Source organism: Canis lupus, chromosome 9 (assembly GCF_011100685.1).
Source record: "Canis lupus familiaris isolate Mischka breed German Shepherd chromosome 9, alternate assembly UU_Cfam_GSD_1.0, whole genome shotgun sequence".
Taxonomy (NCBI): domain Eukaryota; kingdom Metazoa; phylum Chordata; class Mammalia; order Carnivora; family Canidae; genus Canis; species Canis lupus.
This window is the reverse complement of record NC_049230.1, coordinates 39,971,556-39,991,731: the sequence shown is the minus strand read 5'-3', so window position 1 is coordinate 39,991,731 and position 20,176 is coordinate 39,971,556. Positions and strand designations below refer to the sequence as shown.

General features: G+C 47.4%; 1 protein-coding gene across 3 annotated transcripts in view; it reads right to left on the bottom strand.

The window, feature by feature from the left end:
• ASIC2 (acid sensing ion channel subunit 2) overlaps window positions 1-20,176 on the bottom strand; it is a 1,001,679-nt gene that overhangs the window by 64,000 nt on the left and 917,503 nt on the right. For all 3 annotated transcript variants that reach the window (XM_038548136.1, XM_038548135.1, XM_038548134.1), the window contains exon 3: window positions 5,672-5,799. In XM_038548136.1, coding sequence (XP_038404064.1) covers window positions 5,672-5,799 — 128 coding nt within the window. The remainder of the gene's footprint in view (window positions 1-5,671; window positions 5,800-20,176) is intronic.

The window sequence follows — 20,176 nt, the reverse complement described above, 5'->3', positions numbered from 1 at the left end:
AACAGAGGGTGCAGATTTGGGCATCAGAGTTCATTCATTCTTTGAACAATGCACATTTACTGAGCTTGTATATATGCAAGGCATGGATGGAATGGAATCTGAAAGACATAGTTCTTGCTCTTGGGGAGCTCCCAAGCTACTGGGAGACAAAGGCTGATGGAAGCTAAAGAAATCAGTGCTTAAAAGGCAGACGTAAAGAGCAGTGATGCTCAAGGGGAAGTAAATCCTACAAGGAGACTTTTATATCTCTTAGGATAGTGGCAAAATTGCCAACAAACCCATTTCATTCTGTGAGTGCTCCAAGGTTGGGTGCAGGTCTTGCTAATCTTCATTTTCCCAGCACAAGAGGTGCTCAGTGAGTATTTGTTGAAGGAATAAATGAATGTACGGAGTGTTGAATGGAGCAACTAGCTGCTTCTTGAGGGTGGGAGGATGGGGTGTAGAAAGTCTTTAAAGACTATATGATCTTTGAGCAGCATTTGGAAGTGTGAATAGGCCTTTGCCAAGTAGATAAGACAAGGAAGGGATTCTGAGCAGAGGGAACAGTGGGTGCAAATGTGCAAAGCAGGCATCAAAGAACATGGAGTGTTTGGCTGATGTCCGGTGCATGATGGTCAACCATAGGGAATGATGAAGCTGGCAGAAGGGCAGGGGCCAGATGGAACAGGGAAGTGGGGAAGTCATTCTTAAGGGTTGAGTCTTCGCAAATTAGGGGAAATGGGGGAATTTAAGAGTTTTAGGAAGAGTAGCAATGTGAGCACTCTGTGTGTGAGCTGAGGAAGGAGCACTACCAAGGAGCATGCTCAGAACCTCTCTTCTAGAGTTTTAGGAGTGTTATTTACCCAGCTCCTGCTTCTCACTGGCAGGAATCCAGGTTCTGCCTCCCAGACCTGGGGAGGGGGGGTTTGTCTCACACATTCTTGTCACAATTTACCTTAGTAGCACCCCACGGCAGCTGGCATGAAGGAGGGAGTCAGCAGCTGGCAGAGCAGGGAGTGAGTGCAAAACTGTTGTTGGCCAAACCTCCAGGTGTCATCTGTGTGCTTGAGTGACACAGTCAGGGCTGTTAATGCTTGAGGCCCTTTGAGGTCATCTAACCCAGCCCCTCCATCCCGTTCATTGGAAACCTGTGGTGCCGGGAGGGATGCAAATGATCTGAGGTCTCACCACACAGTTAGGACTAGACCCCAGGCCTCTAGCTCCCAGTCTGATTTTCTCTGCACAGAGAGATCTGGGCTCAAAGCTGAGCCCTACTCTTCCCCTACCATGCACTTTAAACAAGTTACTTAACTGTGCAGTTCTGTCATGTGGAACGTGGAAATATTATTTCCTTTTGGGGGTTGCTGTGGGGGGTTAAACGAAATAATAATGCACGTCAAGTGTCTCTGTTGCTTAATGCCTGGTGGGTAGCATGTGCTCAGTTAGAAGTGACTGGTATTATTCCATCCTTCCAGGGTTCTGTTTCCACTCCAGTGTCATCCCACTGCTTGTCTCTGGTGGGGGTGGTCCTGGGCTCATGCAGGGCTCCTACAGTAGCTGAGTTCATCAGAGCAGCATTTCTCAGGTTGTCCAGGAAGGCAGAGGCATACCTTAGCTTCAGCGGGTTTAGGGCAAATACTGAATTTAAAACAGTAATCTTCAGTCTGGGCTACAGCGCAATAGTGTGCTCTTTTGGAATAAAAAATGAAAACATTGAAGGAGGTATGTATATAATTTGGCATGGGTAGAGTGATTTTTATCATACAAAAAGACTCCCCCATTCACAGAGGGATTCATGGTAGGGGTACTTTAAATCATCAGTTCCTTTTAGCGTTCTCCCTCAGGAGTCCATTTCCCTAGTGTGATTCACACCTACTTTGCAGGAAAGGGCCTCCTGCCCCCCAGTGTTGTCCCCCCCCCCCCACCTTCTTGCAAGATTCCCTTGAGCTTTGAGCTGAAGCAGCTGAATCCTGGAAGGGGAACAATGTAACTGCTTCAGAGTCTAAGATGCACCATGATTTTATATGCCACTAAGAAAGAAATAGCAGTGCTAATTTTAACTCTCAGATGAGATTGATTGAGAAACAAATCCTGATTTCGAAATGTCAAAATGTGAAAAAAAAATGTGGTTGACTCTTGAACAATACAGGTTTGTGCGCTTACATGTGGATTTTTTTTGATAAATATGGTACAATAGGGTAAATATATTTTCTCTTCCCTATGATTTTAACATTTTCTTTGCTCTAGCTTACTTTATTGTAAGAATATGGTATATAATACATATAACATACAAAATATATGTTTATTGACTGTTATCGGCAAGGCTTCTGGTCAACAGTGGGCTATTTCTAATTAAGTTTCTGGGAAGTCAAAGCTCATATACAGATTTTTTCACTCCCCAAGGATTGGTGCTCCTAACCCCCACATTATTCAAAAGTCACCTGTACTTCTTAGAATCACTGAAATGCACTGTTTGAGAACCAAATCAGCTGGATATTAATGGGAGAATGAGAACATACAAATGGGATCAACCCCCAAGTTATGCTTGGCTTCACATTATTTAATTATCGTTTTTTGTTTGTGAAAGAAACCACTACATTGTAGGTTCTTCAGGACAGATACTGGGTCTCTTTTGTTCACCACTGTATCTCCACCACCTTGTTCATAGTTGGGGTTCAACAAATATTTGCTGAATGAATACATAAAACAAAGAGCCACATTATAAAACATGTGGAAAACCCAGGAAAGAAAATAAATCATTCATAATCCCCCCACTGTGGGTATTTTGGCTTATTTCCTTCGAGTCTTATTTCCTATGAATGTGCTCTTTTATATACATGTAAACATAATTTATTATTAGATTTAGCTCCAGGATGTGTTTTTGTATTTCTCTATTAATATGAATGAAATGATGAAATGAGATGATGCAGAAATGCTTTGAAGATTTGTAAAATGTTTAACCAAATATCTTATTATTAGTTATAATAATCCTAGCAATGCTGCTATGAATAAGGCTGATTTTCTGAGAACGCACTTCAAAGCAAACAACAAATTTGTTTTCTGAAGCTGGGTATGGGCTGTCCCTGCATTCTGCTCACCATGGGGAGTCCCTTGGTTTCTTTTTGGGAAGAGAAAGAGACTCAAGGGTACTTCAAAGTCCTGAGCTCCAGCTTCCCACTCGGTCCAGAAATTTCTTTAATGTCACCCATGGAGGGTAAGTCCCTGCTTGAGAATACTCAAGTCGGCCAAAAGAATTTACTATTTGCTCCAGCTGACCTCTGAGATTGGGGATCTGTCTCCTTGTTTTTGTGGGCAGAGAGGAGCCTAAGTCTGACAAGTGCCAGTAGTAAACCCAGGAGGGTTTCTCATGGCCCAGTCTCTACTTCTGCCATGTTTCATTTCCTTGACTCTGCTCCAGGCCCTTCTGTTCCCTCCCTTTCCCTCACACTTCCATTAAGATGCCCAGCCAGAGGGCACCTGGCTGGCTCAATGTTTGAATGTCTGCCTTTGCTCAGGTCGTGATCCTGGGGTCCTGGGATCAAGTCCTGCACCAGGCTCCCCACAGAGAGCCTGCTTCTCCCTCTGCCTGTGTCTCTGCCTCTCTGTGTGTGTCTTACATGAATAAATAAAGAAAATCTTAAAAAAAAAGAGCCCAGCCACCTCTGTACCAACAGAGGTTGAGTCCCATTCATGCTGAACACCTGTCCCTATTGGGATGGTATATATATATATATATATATATATATATATATTTAAAGATTTATTTATATATCTTACATAAATATATATATCTATATTTAAAGATTTTATTATCTATTCATGACAGACACACACACACACACACAGAGGCAGAGACACAGAAGAGGGAGAAGCAGGCTCCATGCAGGGAGCCTGATGTGAGACTCGATCCCGGGTCTCCAGGATCACGCCCTGGGCTGAAGGTGGCGCTAAACCACTGAGCCACCTGGGCTGCCCAGGAACGGTATATTTTTTATGAAAATCTGTCCTTGTCACTTCCATGAGTGTCTGGCATTGCCTCCAGTTGGCAGTACTCAAAAGCCCAAGAGGTTAATAGCTTGGGTTCTGGGCTCCGCAGGGCTGCCTGTCCATCTGCGTACCTTGACTTGTTCATCTGTGTTCTCACTCTTCCCGACTCAAATCCTCAGCCCTGAACTTGGTTCCCTACCGTCTGCTTCATACCCTCCTTCTTCTGTCCTTAGGGATGAGGTTTTCTGGTTGTGCCACCTGGTTCCCACCTGGCACGGCCTTGCGTACTTATTTCTGCTTTCCCCACCTGCCTCAGGCTCCGGGACCTGTGGAGGCCAGGCAGCCTCCCAGCCTCCTCTGCCCCTGCCTCAAAGTCAATGTTCCACCTACTATGTACTGCACAGGCGGCTGATCCTGGCCCTTAGCAAGTACGCAGGCATTAAATACAGGGAACAGTTTGGGAGGCCCCCACCATCAATGCCTTCTCAGAGATTCAGAAGCATAGTTCACTCAGAGATTTAAAACCAGTTTCTAATACAGAAAGTCAATCTATAAAGTGGCTAAAGAGCTGTGGTCAGTACTAGATGAGAGATGACATTTGAACCGCATTTTAAAAACAAGCTGAGCTTGTAAGTTATGTGTGCCTCTCTTTCTGACCCCTCCTTCACTGTTTTTTTTTTTTTAAGATTTTATTTATTTATTCATGAGAGATACACACAGAGGGGCAGAGACAGAGGCAGAGAGAGAAACAGGCTTCCTGAGGGGATCCCGAAGTGGGACTCGATCCCAGGACCCCAGAATCACGCCCTGAGCTGAAGGCAGATGTTCAATCACTGAGCCACCCAGGTGCTCCGCCTTTACTGTTCTTTCTGATTCCTCCTTTCCCACCCCCTAGACCTTGTGCTCCCACCACTCCTGGACCTCGCAGGGCAGGTTGTCTTGGATGCTCTGATTTAGGACTCAGTCTTTCCAGTGTTCATTCCAGGCAAACCAGGAGGTAAGAGAAAGAGAGCGTCCCTGTGTCTGTCTGCAGTACTGCTCTGAGAGCTCTTCCCCACTGAGAATCTGTGCACTTCTCCCTTCTGAGATGTGAAACCCACATCAGACGTGAGGCTATGCCTGTCCTCACTCTCCTACATGCAGAGTTGATGCAGCAGGCCTGGCCCACTGAATGGTCAGCCCCACAGTGCGAAGTCAGAGGGAGCAGGCAGGAACCCATGCAAGAAGCTTCCCCCCACTTACACTGTTACAAGAGCGATGTCCCCCATCGTCCCTTTCCCTTTTGGTAGGCCACTCTGAGTTGTATCAACACAAATGATGAAACACATCAGACCCTGGCCAGCAGGTTTCCTTAGCTTCCAGTGTTTCCCCCTCCCCCCTCAAAAGATTTCTTGCATCCCCCCACCCCCCCAGAAGGTTCTGGAAAAAGTCGTCACTGAATTCAATGAAAAAAGAAGTGAGCTGAATTTCTCTCACATCCAAGTTTAGGAACCAACAGGTGGTACAGGAGAACTGGGTTACAGAAGTTAGCTGACACCTCGATCCAATTTCCGGGTGAGCCACTGTCCTGAACCCAGCCTTGCTTGAGCCTCCTGAGTGGACTCAGAGCCTTGAAGGAGTGGGAGTTCCATTTCCCCTCCCCTGTGCCTCTGCAGGTGGCTGGTGTAGGCCCAGGACCACTGGTCCAGGGAGCCCAGGAACTTACCCTCTGCTCCTGGGTGGCCACGAAAGTCTGGAACCCTGGAGCCACCCCAAAGCCCAGTTCTTGGATGAAAGGTGGCTCAGATTGACTGTGGATCTGAACTTTCACTCCTGCTTCAAACGTCGTTTCCTCTGAAAGGACAAAGACAGAGCCATGGGTCAGCAACTTCCGGACTCTAGGGATGCTAGAAAGGGATGCTAGAAAGGCCACGTGGTGGGCAACATAATGGCCTGCCAAGATGTCCACATCCTCATCCCTGGGAACTGTAAAGATGTCACCCTGCATGGTGGAATGGACACTGCAGATGGGATTATCTGCAGTTAGGGACCTGGAGATGGGGAGGTTATCCTGGATTACCCAGGCAGCCCAATGTCATCACAAGGGTCCTTGTGGGAGGGAGGTGGGAAGGTCAGAGTCAGAGAGAGAATGCAAGAAAGTTTTGTTGCTGGCTTTGGACTTGGAGGAAGAGCCACAGGCCAAGGGGTGCAGGCAGCTTCTAGACACTGGGCAAGGCAGGAGAATGGATGTCCACCCCCACCCCCTGCCCCGAAGCTCCCTCGAGGAATGCAGCCCTGCCAACAGCTAGATTTAAGCCAAGTGAGACCAGTTTTGGACTTCTGGCTTCCAGAACTATAACAGAATAAATTTGTGTTGTTTGAAACCACTAAGTTTGTGGACTCTGTTATGGTAGCTGTCAGAAGCTAATTCAGGCCAGTTAGGCCAACCCTTTGCTTTGGTCTCCAAAACTATAAAATGGGATTATGAAGTGAGTCAGGCACCTTTATTCTATTCACTAGAATAGCTTCTCTCCTGGGCCATGAGCGGAAGGCAAGGGGATCAGGAGGGGGAACACCCGAAGACACAGCAGTCAAAATAAAAATACAGGACTTGCTTGGATGCTGAGATGCCTGCCCCTTGGAGCCGCACAGGATGGGCAACCAGAAGAGAAGCTTCTGCTCTTTCATTTGGTGAGAGAAATGGCCCCTGGCAGTGGGAGATGGCAAAAGTGGTGGAAGGTGATGGGATGGCAGGGCCTGACTCATCCGAAACACTCACAATTGGGGGAGAATGAATCTCTGGGATGTGTGAGCCTTTACTGGGCCTCCTCTGTCTTATTCTTTCCAAACAGCCTGCAGAGTGAGCTTTGCAACATGCAAACCTGCACAACTCTCTCCTATGCTGATAAGGGGCCCAGCCCCTTAACCTCCCCCCATTCCAGCCTTGCTCTGGGCAGCCTCCTGCTTCGTGGCACCAGGTGTCTGACCCTCCAGGGCTGCCCAGATTGGCTGTTACTGGTCTCAGCCCCGCACGGATGCACGTGCATTTCCTTCTGCCTGGAATGCCTTTCGACCTAGTCCACCTGACCAATCTCCCTACTCAGCACTGAATATTCAGCCTCTAGCCAGACCCACAGCAAACACTTCTCTTGCTCTGTTGTATTCCCACACCATGCACCAATCCTTTATCTGGCAGTCTCTTCCACCAGGCTGGAGTATCCTGAGGCCAGGTTTGGGGCTGTCTCCCTAGATCTCAAAGGTCCTGTGCAGGGCCAGGCAGAGAGCAGGCACTCAGGGAACGCCTGCTGAGTAAATGGGAAATTTGTGACTCAAACCTCCCTCAGTTATTCATGGGTAAGCCCAATCTAGAGTCCAAATTGAGGGGTGTTCTCAAAGAAGGGAACGGGGAGAGGTTGGGTAAATACAGGAAGGGGGGAAGATGGTGTGGGGGAGAAATGGAGGCTGAGGTCAGGGAGGGAGGGAGTTGTTAGCCCTGGGACCATCGTTTGGGGATGAACGCTGTGGGGAAGGAAGGGCTGGGGGCAGGCATGGGAATGGGAAAACCCACGGACAGCCTGGAGGCCAGTGACAGAGGCAGGGGAAGGGGGTGGGAGCTGGGTGAGAACTCCAAGGTAGGGGTATGTGGACGGAAGGGCTTAGTAGGCACACAAGGATTAAGGAAGGATAGGCTCTAGGATAGTTCTAGAGCCCAGGTTTGGAGCCCGGTGGCTGACATGGTGTTTAGGCAGAAGAGACTCTCAGCCAGGAATCCTTCGGTCCTGTGTTCTCAGAACAGAGGAGGATCCCAGGCAATCCACAAACACACGCCCTTCCCTCCAGCGCTTAAGTGTTCTTCTGTTTACCCGGATGGTCCATGCAGACTGCATGTTCCGGGATGCCCATGGTCTTGGGCCCATCTCTCCCCATGCACGATGAATGCCTCAGAGAAGAGATGCCCCTAATTCCTCCCAGTGCCCATGGCCTGGCAGGGCGCCCCACAGGTGCCTCAGGGAAGGGGACTGCGGGAGACAGAGGATGGGCGGGAAGGGGAGGGGTGAGCCTGTCCAAGGCAGGGGTGGAGGAGAGCTCAGGAGCCAGAGAATGGGCTCGGATGGGGAAGGAGCGAAGGCTTCTTGATGATGCTGGGATCACAGGATGCTTGTGCTTGGATGATCTGAAGGCATGTTCAGTGAGCTGTGGGGGGTGGGGTGGGATGGGACTGATGCCAAAACTTATTTTCTGGAGCTCTCCGAAGCTGCATGCCCGCTGTATAACTGAGCTTAGGAAACCTTCGAACCAGTAAGACAGGCTCAAAGGAGGAGGCCCGTGGCTTACAGGGAGAAATGAAAAGTGAAGCCTTTCTGTCAGAAATGCTTTGAGTAATGGACAAAGCAGACAGGCCAGGCATGCCTGCATGGGGAGAGCTGCCCCAGGCCAATAGGACTGGGTTGGGATTTGGAAGAGTTTATTCGAGAAGCAGCAGGGGCTGGGGCAGAGAACATTTTAAAATAATCTCATAACATTACAAATACCCAGCAAAGGATGGGCGTAGAAGAGTGGTGGATAAGGTTTCCACTCTCTTTAGAGAATTTTCAGCCATGATGGAATCTTCTAGAATCTGTGCTTTCCAACACAGTAGCCACTAACCACATGACGTGCGACAAATGCAACCAAGGAACTGAAATTTTAATTAACTAATGAATCCCCTCACCTCAGCTTTACTGAGGTATAATTGACAAATTATGAGATAAAGTATATAATGTGATGATCTGATGTCTGTATATGCTATGAAAGGATTTCCCTATCAAATTAATTAATCTGTCACCTCACATACTTACCTTTTTTGCTTGCCTTATTTATTTTTAATTGAATTTAAATTTAATTAATTAACTTAAATTTAAATATCCACATGTGGCTTAGTGACAACCTCAGTGGGCAGTGCAGCTGGAGAATGTTAGGTGTACGCAGACCCCAGATGTCTCAGAGTATTGAGAATGGCAAGGATGCCACCCCCTACTTTCCTAAGCAGGTGCCCCTGGTGGTCTCTGGCCTGGAGACCTTGGGTAATTTGGGTGAGGCTCTGGGGAGCAGGGCTGTGCATATTCTCAGCCAGCCTACGGTTATAGTCCCAGACCCTCTCTGGCCCTGCTTTTCCCATAGCACCACTTATTCTCACATCTCCAGATGGTTTGTTTCTCTCCCTTCGTGGAACTGCCCTTGGCTTCCCTCTGTGGATTATTTTCTAGTCTGATTAGTAAACAGCCCCCTTACAGTCTCTGCCCCATACCCACTCGTAGTCTCTTACATATTCTGGATGTGGATGCTGTCAGTATGCAACTATGAAGACTCAATTTAAGAGCTGAAGTTATCAAACACAAACTGCTAGAGCCAAAGGCTCAGAGCACGTACCTCAGAGGTTCTCAAACTGGAATGCAAATCAGAATCATGTAGGGAGCTCTGCGTGACGATTCTGGGGACCCATCCCTAGATCTGGTCACTCTGGGGTGGAGCCCAGGCATCTGCATTTCCAGAGGTTCAGCTATAGGTTATCTGAGGCCAAACACATTTGGACAAGTAGCAAACTGGTCCAGAGAGGGGATGTGACTTGCTCAGGGTCACACAGCAAGTCAAGGGCAGAGCAGGGGCTAGAAGCCAGGTCCCCTGACTTCCAGCTCATTCCCTGCCCTCTAGCAGCTTCGAGTTTGCCCAGGGTCTGGTTTGGCACAGGGAAATGCCAGCACCACATGCTGCCTGTCCACATTGCAGGACTCAGGGCAGGGGGCGGGGTCTCTTCCACAGAGATGCAGGTGGGTTGTGCATAAAACCAACAGCAGCAGCAGCAGCAGCCAGAACAGTAACAATAACCGCCAGGACCACTTATACAATTTTTGGGTCCCAGTGCAAAACAGAAATGTGGGACCCCTTATTAAAGAATTATTATGAATGTCAAGACAGACACAGCAGAGCCTTAAACCAAGAGTGTAGCCCTTGTGAGCGCGGGGACCTGCGTGACTGTGTGTGTGTGTGTGACTGCCCGGGTTACACATCTAAGGAGCCAGCCCCGACAATAACCCAGCTTGACGTGGACAGAATTCTTGAGCCTCATATTCCCCTCACCACCAGATGATTCGACACTGAGCTGCTTCGGAGTGCAGGCCCCAGTGCAGTGAAGGATTTGTTTACACATCGTGAACATCAGGATTCAAAGCCCCTGAGAGAGAGAGTGCAGGAGAGAGCACAGAGAAAGGGAAAGTTACTACACACGCAGGGTTAGGAGCCCTTGTTAATTGGGACCAAACATGAAAGATCATGTCGGATCAGGAGAGAGGCGGGAAGTGTGTTCGGCCTGCAGGAGCCGGAAGACCGCAGCACTTCTCAGGAGCGCAGCCTTAGCGGCTCAAGGTGAGGCCTACCTGTGCAGCACTTCTGTGGGTGCAGAAAGGATTTGGAGCCTCTGCGGGAGGAGAGGGCGCTGGGGAGCCGCGGAGGAGCCATGGGCAGAATGCATAATGGGGCCCGGAAAGTACATCGCAATGAAAGAAGCTTAACTCTTTAATCTTTGCAAATTACAGGAAACATGCCGAGGAAATAAACACGAGAGAAGTAGGAAGGGAAGATTTTTCTGCAAAGCCGGGGGAATTTTCTGGGCTAAGGCAGGGATATGTTGACACAAGACAGTCAGTGGCTAGGATAGCTAGCTGGAGCGGAGAGGGCAGGAGGGGGGCGAGCCACGTGGGGGCGTTCTCAGTGCGGGGTAGCCTCCCCTGGCCAGTCCTCTGCACTCTGCTCTCTGTCCTGCTGTTTAGACTGTCCTGATGGGCTCCCTCGCCTTCTGGCTTCCGGTTGGGTTCAGCCGGTGATGGGTCTGGAGGAGAGAGGGTCAGTCTGGGATATCCCGTCTCATGTCTCATCTCGTAGCTCTGTTTGCTGGCTCGCTGCTGGTTAGCTGCATAGCACCTTGGAAAGCCACAGCTCTGGGCTGGGAGGCTAGGGGGAGCTCTCTGTCTTGCTCTCTCTCTGGTTCTGATAGCAGCTCTTTCTCCCTTTTCCTAGGAACAGAAGTGGCTGTCCTGCCACCAGGCCCAGGACACCGCACCACCTGTATTGCCTTCCCTAAGCCTTGCACACACCTTTGTAAATAGTCCTTCATTCGTTTTTCCTTGTATTACCCAGTCTGTGGGTGCTGTTGATTGCTTGCTTGAGTCCTCATGGGCACAGCCACCAGGGGGTATCTACTACCTAAGGTCTGAGAGACAGCCAGAGGCACCTGCTCAGCACCCCGCTTTGAAGATCCACCATTGTGTCCGAGCACGCTTGGCAGGAGACCTCACTGCCTACAGGGCAGTCCATGGTTTTCAAAGTTCATCCTTATATTGAGCTGAAAACTTGTCTGTTTACAGATCTCTCTCCTGCCCCCAGCTCCAATCCTGCTTCCACTTGACACCCCTTCAAGGATCTGAAGATACATACTGTGACCACCAGAGTCTTCTTGTTTCCATGCTAACCTTCCTCAGTGGCCCTGGCCCCAGTGCATCTTCATTTCTGGAGGCTTTGCTAGCAGAGGGATGCTCAGAGAGGTGCTCCGCCTGGAGAGGCTTCTGTGCAGAGGGGCTCAGGACCCTCTCCCTAACTCCCACAGGACAGCCAACAGCTCCTCATGGCGTATGGACATTCTGGGGACATTGGGTGGGGCCACGATGAGCAGAGCTTGCACACAGAGAACCCTTTTCCGCAGGGAGTGAGCTGGGCATTCGAAGAGAGGTGGGAACACAAGCCCTGCTACCTGGTGGGTCAGAACCAGACAGAGCCTAGGACAGCTGGTTAAATGCTTGGGGCTCTGGGGTCAGGTAGGGTAAGGTCAAGTCCAGCTCTGTGATCTTTGGAAGGTTATTTAATCTCTTGGGAGCCTCATTTTTTTAAAAAAAGATTTTATTTATTTATTCATGAAAGACACACACACACACACAGAGGCAGAGACATAGGCAGAGAGAAGAGAAGAAGACTCCATGCAGGGAGCCCGATGTGGGACTTGATCCCGGGACTCCAGAATCATGCCCTGAGCCAAAAGCAGACGCTCAACCGCTGAGCCATCCGGGCATCCCTTGGGAGGCTCATTTTGCTGCAAAATTTGCAGAATGAGTTTGGACATAATAATGAATCTGTCTTCATAAGACTTTTGACATTGCATAGAAAGCCCTTAGCACAGAGTCTGGTGATTAAGAAAAGCTCACTAATTTATAGTGCTATCATCATCACCATTATTCAGTGTTTCTGGCTTTCTACAAAACCTGGCTGGATCAGGGGCTCTCTCCCACTCCTCCATCCTCATGCAACTCCCTGAATTTAGGATGATTCTTCTCCTCCCCTTCCATCCGATTGACTCCTACTCAGCTTTACTGTCACTACCTCCTGGAAGCCTTCCTCCATTGGATGCTCCAATATCTGGTACTCACCTTTTTCACGTAACTCTCTCTCTCCACTAAGACTGGGAGATGCTTGGGGACAGAGTCGATGTTTTATTTATGCATATGTGCATAATGCTTGGCACATAGTGGGTGTCATACACACTTGCTGAAAAGAACACACAGCACAGCTGATCTCTGAGACTCACAGAGTCCCACCTTCTCAATTCACAGCTGAGACACAGAGATGCCAAGAGGGTAACACATTGGTCTGGGTCTCATCAGTGAGTTTTTGGCCAAGCTGGGTCCACATGAAGCCTGCTGAGCCAGCTCTGGACCCTCTACCACAGTCCCAAGATGGCAGATGGTGATTAAGAGATTGCTGGGTGCCTATGTAGGGACTTAAGCTGGGCCAGGACAGCGAAGACCACCTGTGACACCCCTCTGAAGAGACCCAGCTGGTGTTACCATTTTGTGTGGCTGCTATCTGCCTGGTTTCTGCTGCCCATGACATCACAGTGGGGGCTAGACTCAGCCTTTGGGCCTCACTGCTCCCCATGACCAGGGAGAGAAGCGTGGAGTGTCCAGGTCTATGTTTCAGCCAGGCATGTGTGTGTGTGTGTGTGTGTGTGTGTGTGTATGTGTGTGTGTGACAGAGAGAGACAGATACAGAGAAAGAGACAGAGATAGGAGGATGGGAGAGAAACTATCTCTGAAATTGCTCTGATCTCTTCCTACTTCCCTGAAGCATTTCCTAAAGTGCTGCTGAGGATTTCCCAGAAACAAAGAAAGACCTGGCCCTCCCGAGGGCCCTGGGTGCTGGCCACCATTCCACATTCATCCCCTCATTCACTAGACAGAAACGTACCAAATGCCTACCATGGGCATGTGCCACAGGCCGAGGACCAGGGGTCCAGCAGTAAACCAAGCAGGGCCTGTGTCCTCCTGGAGCTCCCATTTGGGGTGGGGCAGACAATAACCAGGGAACACATGTAGTGTTGGGCCAAATATGAGGACAGTGATATAGGACGGGCAGGGTGGGTGGTCGTGACTCTTCCAGATGGAAGGCAAGGCAAGGCTTTTCAACGTGAGCAGGTAGGTCATCGGACAACCCAGGGCAAGCATTTCAGGTGGAGGGAACAGCAGGTGCAGAAGCCCTGAGACAGATATGCACTTGGCCTATTCTAAGAGCAACAAGGATGTGTCCGAAGCCAGATGATCACTTTATTTCTCCTTACAGTCGCCCCAAGAGGCAGGCTTACTACAGACGAGAAAACAAGTGTTTTATAGATAAGAAAACAAAGGCTCAGAGTGGTAAGCTTGCTGTAGCCACACCAAGCAAATCCAGCATCAAACTGGCTGCCAGTCCCCAAGGCTCTGCTCTTTGTCCTCTAACACCTGGCTGTGTTCAAGACAGTGTGCCTTCCTGGTGTCACCAGCCACATTTTCCATTGGGTAGTTCCCCTTTGAGAGGCTGCAGGCCAGGACTCTGAGCTGCTCAGCTCTGAATCCCCTACAGGACATGGCAAACGACAATACTGGCAGGAGTGTGGTAAGCTTTGGGGCTTTCACAGACTTTGGGTGCCAGATCCTCCCAGCCGTCCTGAGACAGGTGTCAACCTCCCTGTTTATATAAACAGAAGAAATAGAAATATATATATTTCAGAAGAAACAGAAATATATATATATATAAAATTATGATTTTTTTACACTATCTATTTTACAGATGAAGAAAGCAAAGTCCAAAGAAAGGAAAGGACAGGCCCAGGGTCTATGAATCATGGCTGCATGGTATTTTGGAACCAGGAGAGTCCTTGACACTGCTTTAATCCAACTAACTTTTCATCTTTCAGGTGAGAAAATAGAGATCCACATGGAAGAGAATGGACAATGGCCACATGGCAAGTGGTGGCCTGGAAGAGCCCAGGAGCCAGGTATCTTGACTCCTCACCCTCCTCTGCCCTTTGTCAGTTGACTAGAGGAAGCAATGGTCCCTAGTGACTAGCCAATAAGGGTTCAAGCTCTACAGGGATGGAGGGAGAGAATAGTCTAATTTATACAGGGTTCAGCAGCCTGTGTTCTTTTATCTCAGAGTCCGGGGGAAAGCTCACTGTGTGGTATAGTGACAATGATGGAGACTGAAGTCCAAGCCCTAACCCTTGAGAGCCCTGGTGGAAAGGGTCTGGCAAGCACTGTTTGGGTGGTCCACTAGAGGTGCCATCTTGGTTCCTCCTGCTCTCCTGGCATTCACAGAGGAATCCAAGGAGACCAAGGTGGGGCCCTGGAAACAAAAGCAGGGGATGGTCCCTAGAAAAGTGTGGGCTCTGAAATCATGGAGCCCTGGTCTGACTGCCAGGCCAGCCCATCACTTACTAGCTGTGTGACCTCTTTGAGCCTTAGTTTCCTCTTATTTAAATTAAAGGCAGGGGGCTGGTCCCTCAGGTTACTTTTAGCTCTGCAATTCTATGAGCTGGGGATCATGCACAAATCTCCTAAACCCACCACATCTCATTTTAATTTCCTGAAAACTGATTAAAAAAAAAAAAACTCAAACATGGCTGTTCAGCATTCAGAAGTCAGAGGAGGCTTTTTCCAAAGACAACGTAAAGAATCCTCAAATTGCTGCCTGGCTAAAATTGGGCCATGTGTATCTTGTGCTCCTTGCCCACCCCTCCCCTGACAGGCCCAGTTGAGCCACAGGCCTAGGTGAGGAAATCCAAACTCAGCATGGAGACAGGTACGCTCACACTCCATTGCTCATAGGTGATATTTTGGGGCTAGACCAACTCTGGAGGAAGAAAAATCAACACTACGTTCCTAAGCCGGAGGGGCTGCAATTACGTCTGTTTAGGGCAGCAGCATGAGGTAGTGGGGTTCTCACCAATAGCTCATTATCAAGTGGCTACGACAGTGTGCTGAGGGCTGCAAACCTCAGCCCCTTCCTGCACAGCCTCAAAGCCCCTAAGACACGATTTGGCAAAAATGTTACCCTCTGTTAAACCAAGTGTTGCCCAAAGCAACCTTTTTTTTCTCTTCTCTTTTTCTGTTTTCATTATTAAGAAACACTAGCTCTTGGTGGAAAGAACCAAGGACCAGACCAGAGATATGGATTCAAGTGCTAGTTCCAATACTTCTTAGCCATGAGGTCATGGGAAAGCCACTCAGCATCTCAGAGACTTGCTAACTTACCATATCTATTAAATGGGTTAGTCTGTCAAATGATTAGAACTGCTCAGATTAGAACTGCTGCACCGAAAGAATGTATGAGGATGAGAAGATAGAATGCTGGGGAAGCACCTTATACACTGTAGAGTGACGTGCCCATGTTGGGGAAGGAGAGGGTTAATGTTGGGTCTTAGTTATGCAACAGAGAAGAGTGGCTTCACTTGACACATTCCTGTTAAATAGAATGTTTACAAAACATACATTAGTGAAGGCACCAGTGTGGAGTTTGGTCTAGCCTCATTACAAAAAGATTTATTCCAAGGATTCTTTAAATAATGAGTTTCCCTAGTGCATTCAGGCTCAGAGATTATAAATTACTTGGTAAGAAGGCTGATGAATCTGGGTGGGCAACCAACATGCGGAGACACCACCCTTGAAAAGCCATCAGGAAGTGCCATGTATCCGGAATTGTAGGAGAAGTTGGTGGATGATTGAGATTCTACTTATAAAAATTCTGTTTACACACTCTGGCAAAGGAAGTTAGGTACAACCAGATTGCCGAACAGATCACGTATATAGATTGCGATATAATTATAGAAGTCAAAGTCATTCAAAGCATTACCTTCTGTTATTGAATATTTCCTCAATCCGTGGATATAAAAAGCATGATAGTGTTCATGTGGGGGTGACATCTGAGAAATATCTGGATGTTAAAAAGGCATCCTCATACTTCCAAAGGGCGGAAACAGGGATCTAGATCAGAGCTTCTCATACTGGAATGTCAATCAGCCAGTGGTCCTGTTGCGATGCAGATTTGAGTTGGGCTCTAGATTCTGCATTTCTGATAAGCTCTGAGGGGACCCTGTTGCTGCTGCTGCTGCTGCTGCTGCTGCTGGTGGTGGTTGGAGGACCACCCTAGGGTAGCAGGACTCACAGGAGGACATTGCTGTGTTAGCAGAACACACCATGCCCCTGGTGATCTGGCCTCTTCCCCCACCCTGTCCAGCTCTGGGTCTCAGCCTTAGAGCCACCTTCCCCAGGACACCCTGGGCTGTCCTTGGCCCTTGCTCTCGATTCCCCTCCCTCCCTCTCACCTCCTCATGATTCACACCCTCTTGAACTCCTCCTATACTCTGCTTGGGTGCCTGGCAGACAGGCCCGGGGATGAGGACCAAAGGTCACCTCCTCTTTGAAGCCTCCCCTGACATGTCCTCTTCCTCCCTTTTGGAACCCATCACCTTGCTCCTTTTTCTCTTTTGCAGTGAGAGCACTAGAGGACATTTCATTGTCTACATGTGCCCCAGATTGCAGAAGTTTGGCACTCCGCGGGCGCTTTACATGAGCGTTGTTGGATCAATGCATTTCCATCTAGCACATAAAAGGAACCCTCAAGGTAGTCCTTAGATTGTGCACTTCTTTAAAACTTGGATTGCATTCTTCATTTGTATCCCCAAGGGTCTGACACATGGTGGGTTGTCTTGGCAATTTACTGAATGGGAGGGCGTGAGCTCTGGAGTGGGTCTGTTTCATCTGGATATGGCCCTCAGACCACCGCCTGCCTGGTTGGGACTTCTAACTGGAGCACGTCTATTTCCTGCACAGTTCTTAGCATGTGTACGAGGCAGTTATGATAGAAGTCAGAATGATAGAAGGCAGGCTTCTGGCCGCTTAATGCACGCTTGCCTCCAGAGGTACTCCTGACTTGTGGCATCATTTCTCCTGATTCCTTGGTGCCCGTGGAGACCCTTTCCTCCACCGCATCCAGCTCAAAGGCCCACTCTGAGAGTGAGCCCAGAATCCCAGTTGGCTGCTGCACGTCCCTGGGTTCCGGACTGTTGGGATTCAGGCTGGAGCCCGCACTTTTCCTTCCGGGAAGGTCCTCAGCTCCAGGCACCATGACAAAAGTGATTTCTGGGGGCAGAGATGTCGGAGAAACCATAGCAACCATCTGTGATCCACTCTTGCTCTGTCCCACTTGTGATGGAAGATAGAAATTGTGCTACCCCTGATAGCTGCTCAGGCCTTCCAGCTATGCAGAGAAGTTCGGGTTATTTTAAATTTAATTTTAATTTTTATCAAAGCGATATACGTACATAATTTAAGAAGCCAAATGATACCGCAAGGCTTTTAATGAAAAACAGCAGTGTTGAGCTCCACCTCTCCCCAAGCCCTGAGCCCGTTTTCAGGGACAACTACTTTCAACTGTGTGGGCTGTTTCTTCTATTTACTTTCATATTTCCATGGACATCAATTGCTCGAAAGATATTTCTTGGTTTTAAAACATTTTCGGTATTAGCTACCCAATTCCTCCCGTGGAAGATGAGGATGTAGACTTCTTCCATGAGGTGTTCTGCTGCTGCATTTCTTTTCCTTCCATCTTCCTGTAGATTTCCACGATATTTTATTTACCCCAGTCACCAGCTTTTAAGGAATTAGGTAAATACTGCCTACACCCTAGCCTTGTAGTTTATAACGATTTTGATCTTTTTCTTGTGAAACTCTTTTGTTTTTCCCATTTTTTTCTTTGTTTATTTTATTTTATTTTTTTTTTTGGCTAAGTATCACAGAAATGGCAAAAAAATAAAAATAAAAGGGCAAAATCATAGAAACAGAGGAGAGAAGTGGTTGCCAGGGGGTGGTGGCGGGGGTGGGGAGATAGGCAGAAACTTTCAAGATGACTAAGGTCAGAGGATGTAATATAAAACAGGTGACTATAGGTGATAACACTGTATAGTATAATTGAAATCTGCAAAGAGAATAGACCTTGAATGTTCTCACCAAAAAAATATAGTTTATATGTTAGTATACAATGTATACATGAATTATATACTAACATACAAATGTAATTTATATATTAATTATATTATTGATAGATATTATATATAATATAGTGATACATTTGATATATATATGAAATATATATGAGATATATATTTGAAATATATATATATTTTAAAGATTTATTTATTTATTTGAGAGAGAGAGAAAGTGCGACGAGCAGGAAAGGGGCAGAAGGAGAGGAAAAGAAAATCTCAAGCACACTCCCCGCTGAGTGTGGAGCCTGATGTGAGGCTCAGGATCTGAGCGAAAATCAAGAGACGGACAACCAACGGAGCCACCCAGACACCCCTGTTTGAATATGTTTGAAACCAAATCCCACCCTCACATTTCATTTGTAGCTTGCTGGGTAAAGAGTTTGTAGGAAAGAAAGATTTCCCATCCCTCCTCTCTGCCCAATGTCTTCTGGTTTCAATTGATAGTATCTGCTGATAAGTCCCAGGTCATTCTGATTCTAGGTCTTACGAATGTCATTTGTTTTTTCTCTCCAAAAACTGTTGAGGCTTTCTCTTTATCTCTGTTAGCCTGAATTTCTCAAGGATGCATCTTGGTCTGGTTATTTTGCCACTTACTGGGACAGGGCTTGATGAATTCTTTAGCAAAGAATGATCACATGCTTCTGCTGGGTACTTTTTTTTTTTTTTTTTAAGATTTTATTTATTTATTTATAAGAGAGAGAGAGAGAGAGGCAGAGACACAGGCAGAGGGAGAAGCAGGCTCCATGCAGGGAGCCTGATGTGGGACTCGATCCCGGGTCTCCAGGATCATGCCCTGGGCCGAAGGCGGCACTAAACCGCTGAGCCACCTGGGCTGCCCTCGCTGGGTATTTTTCATATCTTTTCTGCCAACATCCTCCATTCTCTCTGGTTTGTTATTCCAGAACTCTTGGTAGGAGCATGTTGGACTTCCTGGATTTACTTTCTCATTTTCATACTTTTTTATCTCCCATTTTCCATCTGTTTGCCTTTTTGTTTTACTTTTCAGGAGATTTCCTTAATTCCAGCCCTTCTATGGGTTTTTTTTTTTTTTTTAATGTGGTCATATTTTAAGTTCCAGGAGTTAAAAAAACACAACTTTCCCTTTGCATGTTACTTTTTAATAGCATCCTCTTTTAATAGCTTGTGTTTATGGATGCAGTATCATCTCTCATCTCTTGAGAATTTTTCCAAAGTGGTTTGATGTTTCCTTCTGCTCCCTGCATTTATTTTGTATTTATCAAACACTTAAATAGTACTCAGTATTATTCAGGCATTTTCTAAGTCCTTCATAAATATTAACTCATTTCAGTCTTCCTAACAACTTTTCAGAGTAGATAATAATATTAGTCTTATTTTAGATGTGATGGAACTGAGAGCCTCAGAGAGGTTAGGTAACTTGCCCAGAGTCACAGAGCCGACAAGCTGTGTAGCTGGGATTTGAACTTAGGCTCTGGTCTGGCTCTAGAGCTTGTGATGTTAATCATGATCTCTATTTCCTCAAAGTTTCTTTTTGTTTTATTTTTATTTTTACATTTTTTAAAATTATTTTTTTAAATTGAAGTTTGATTTGCCATCATATAGTATAACACCCAGTGCTCATCCCATCAAGTGCCCTCCTCAGTGTCCGTCACAAAGTTTCTTTTTTGTTTGACTGGTGTTGGTTCCTTTCCTGTCAGTGGCTTCCCTCAAAAACTTGGCATTCTGGTTGTCCACTCATAATTAAGAGGTACTTGTAAAGCTGCACAATCATTCCTGGGTGTGGGGGTACTCACTAAAGGACTTCACTCTGGGGGGATCTAACCAGGTCATTATGTCTGGGGACTCCTGACTGTGGATTTCTGTGGACCT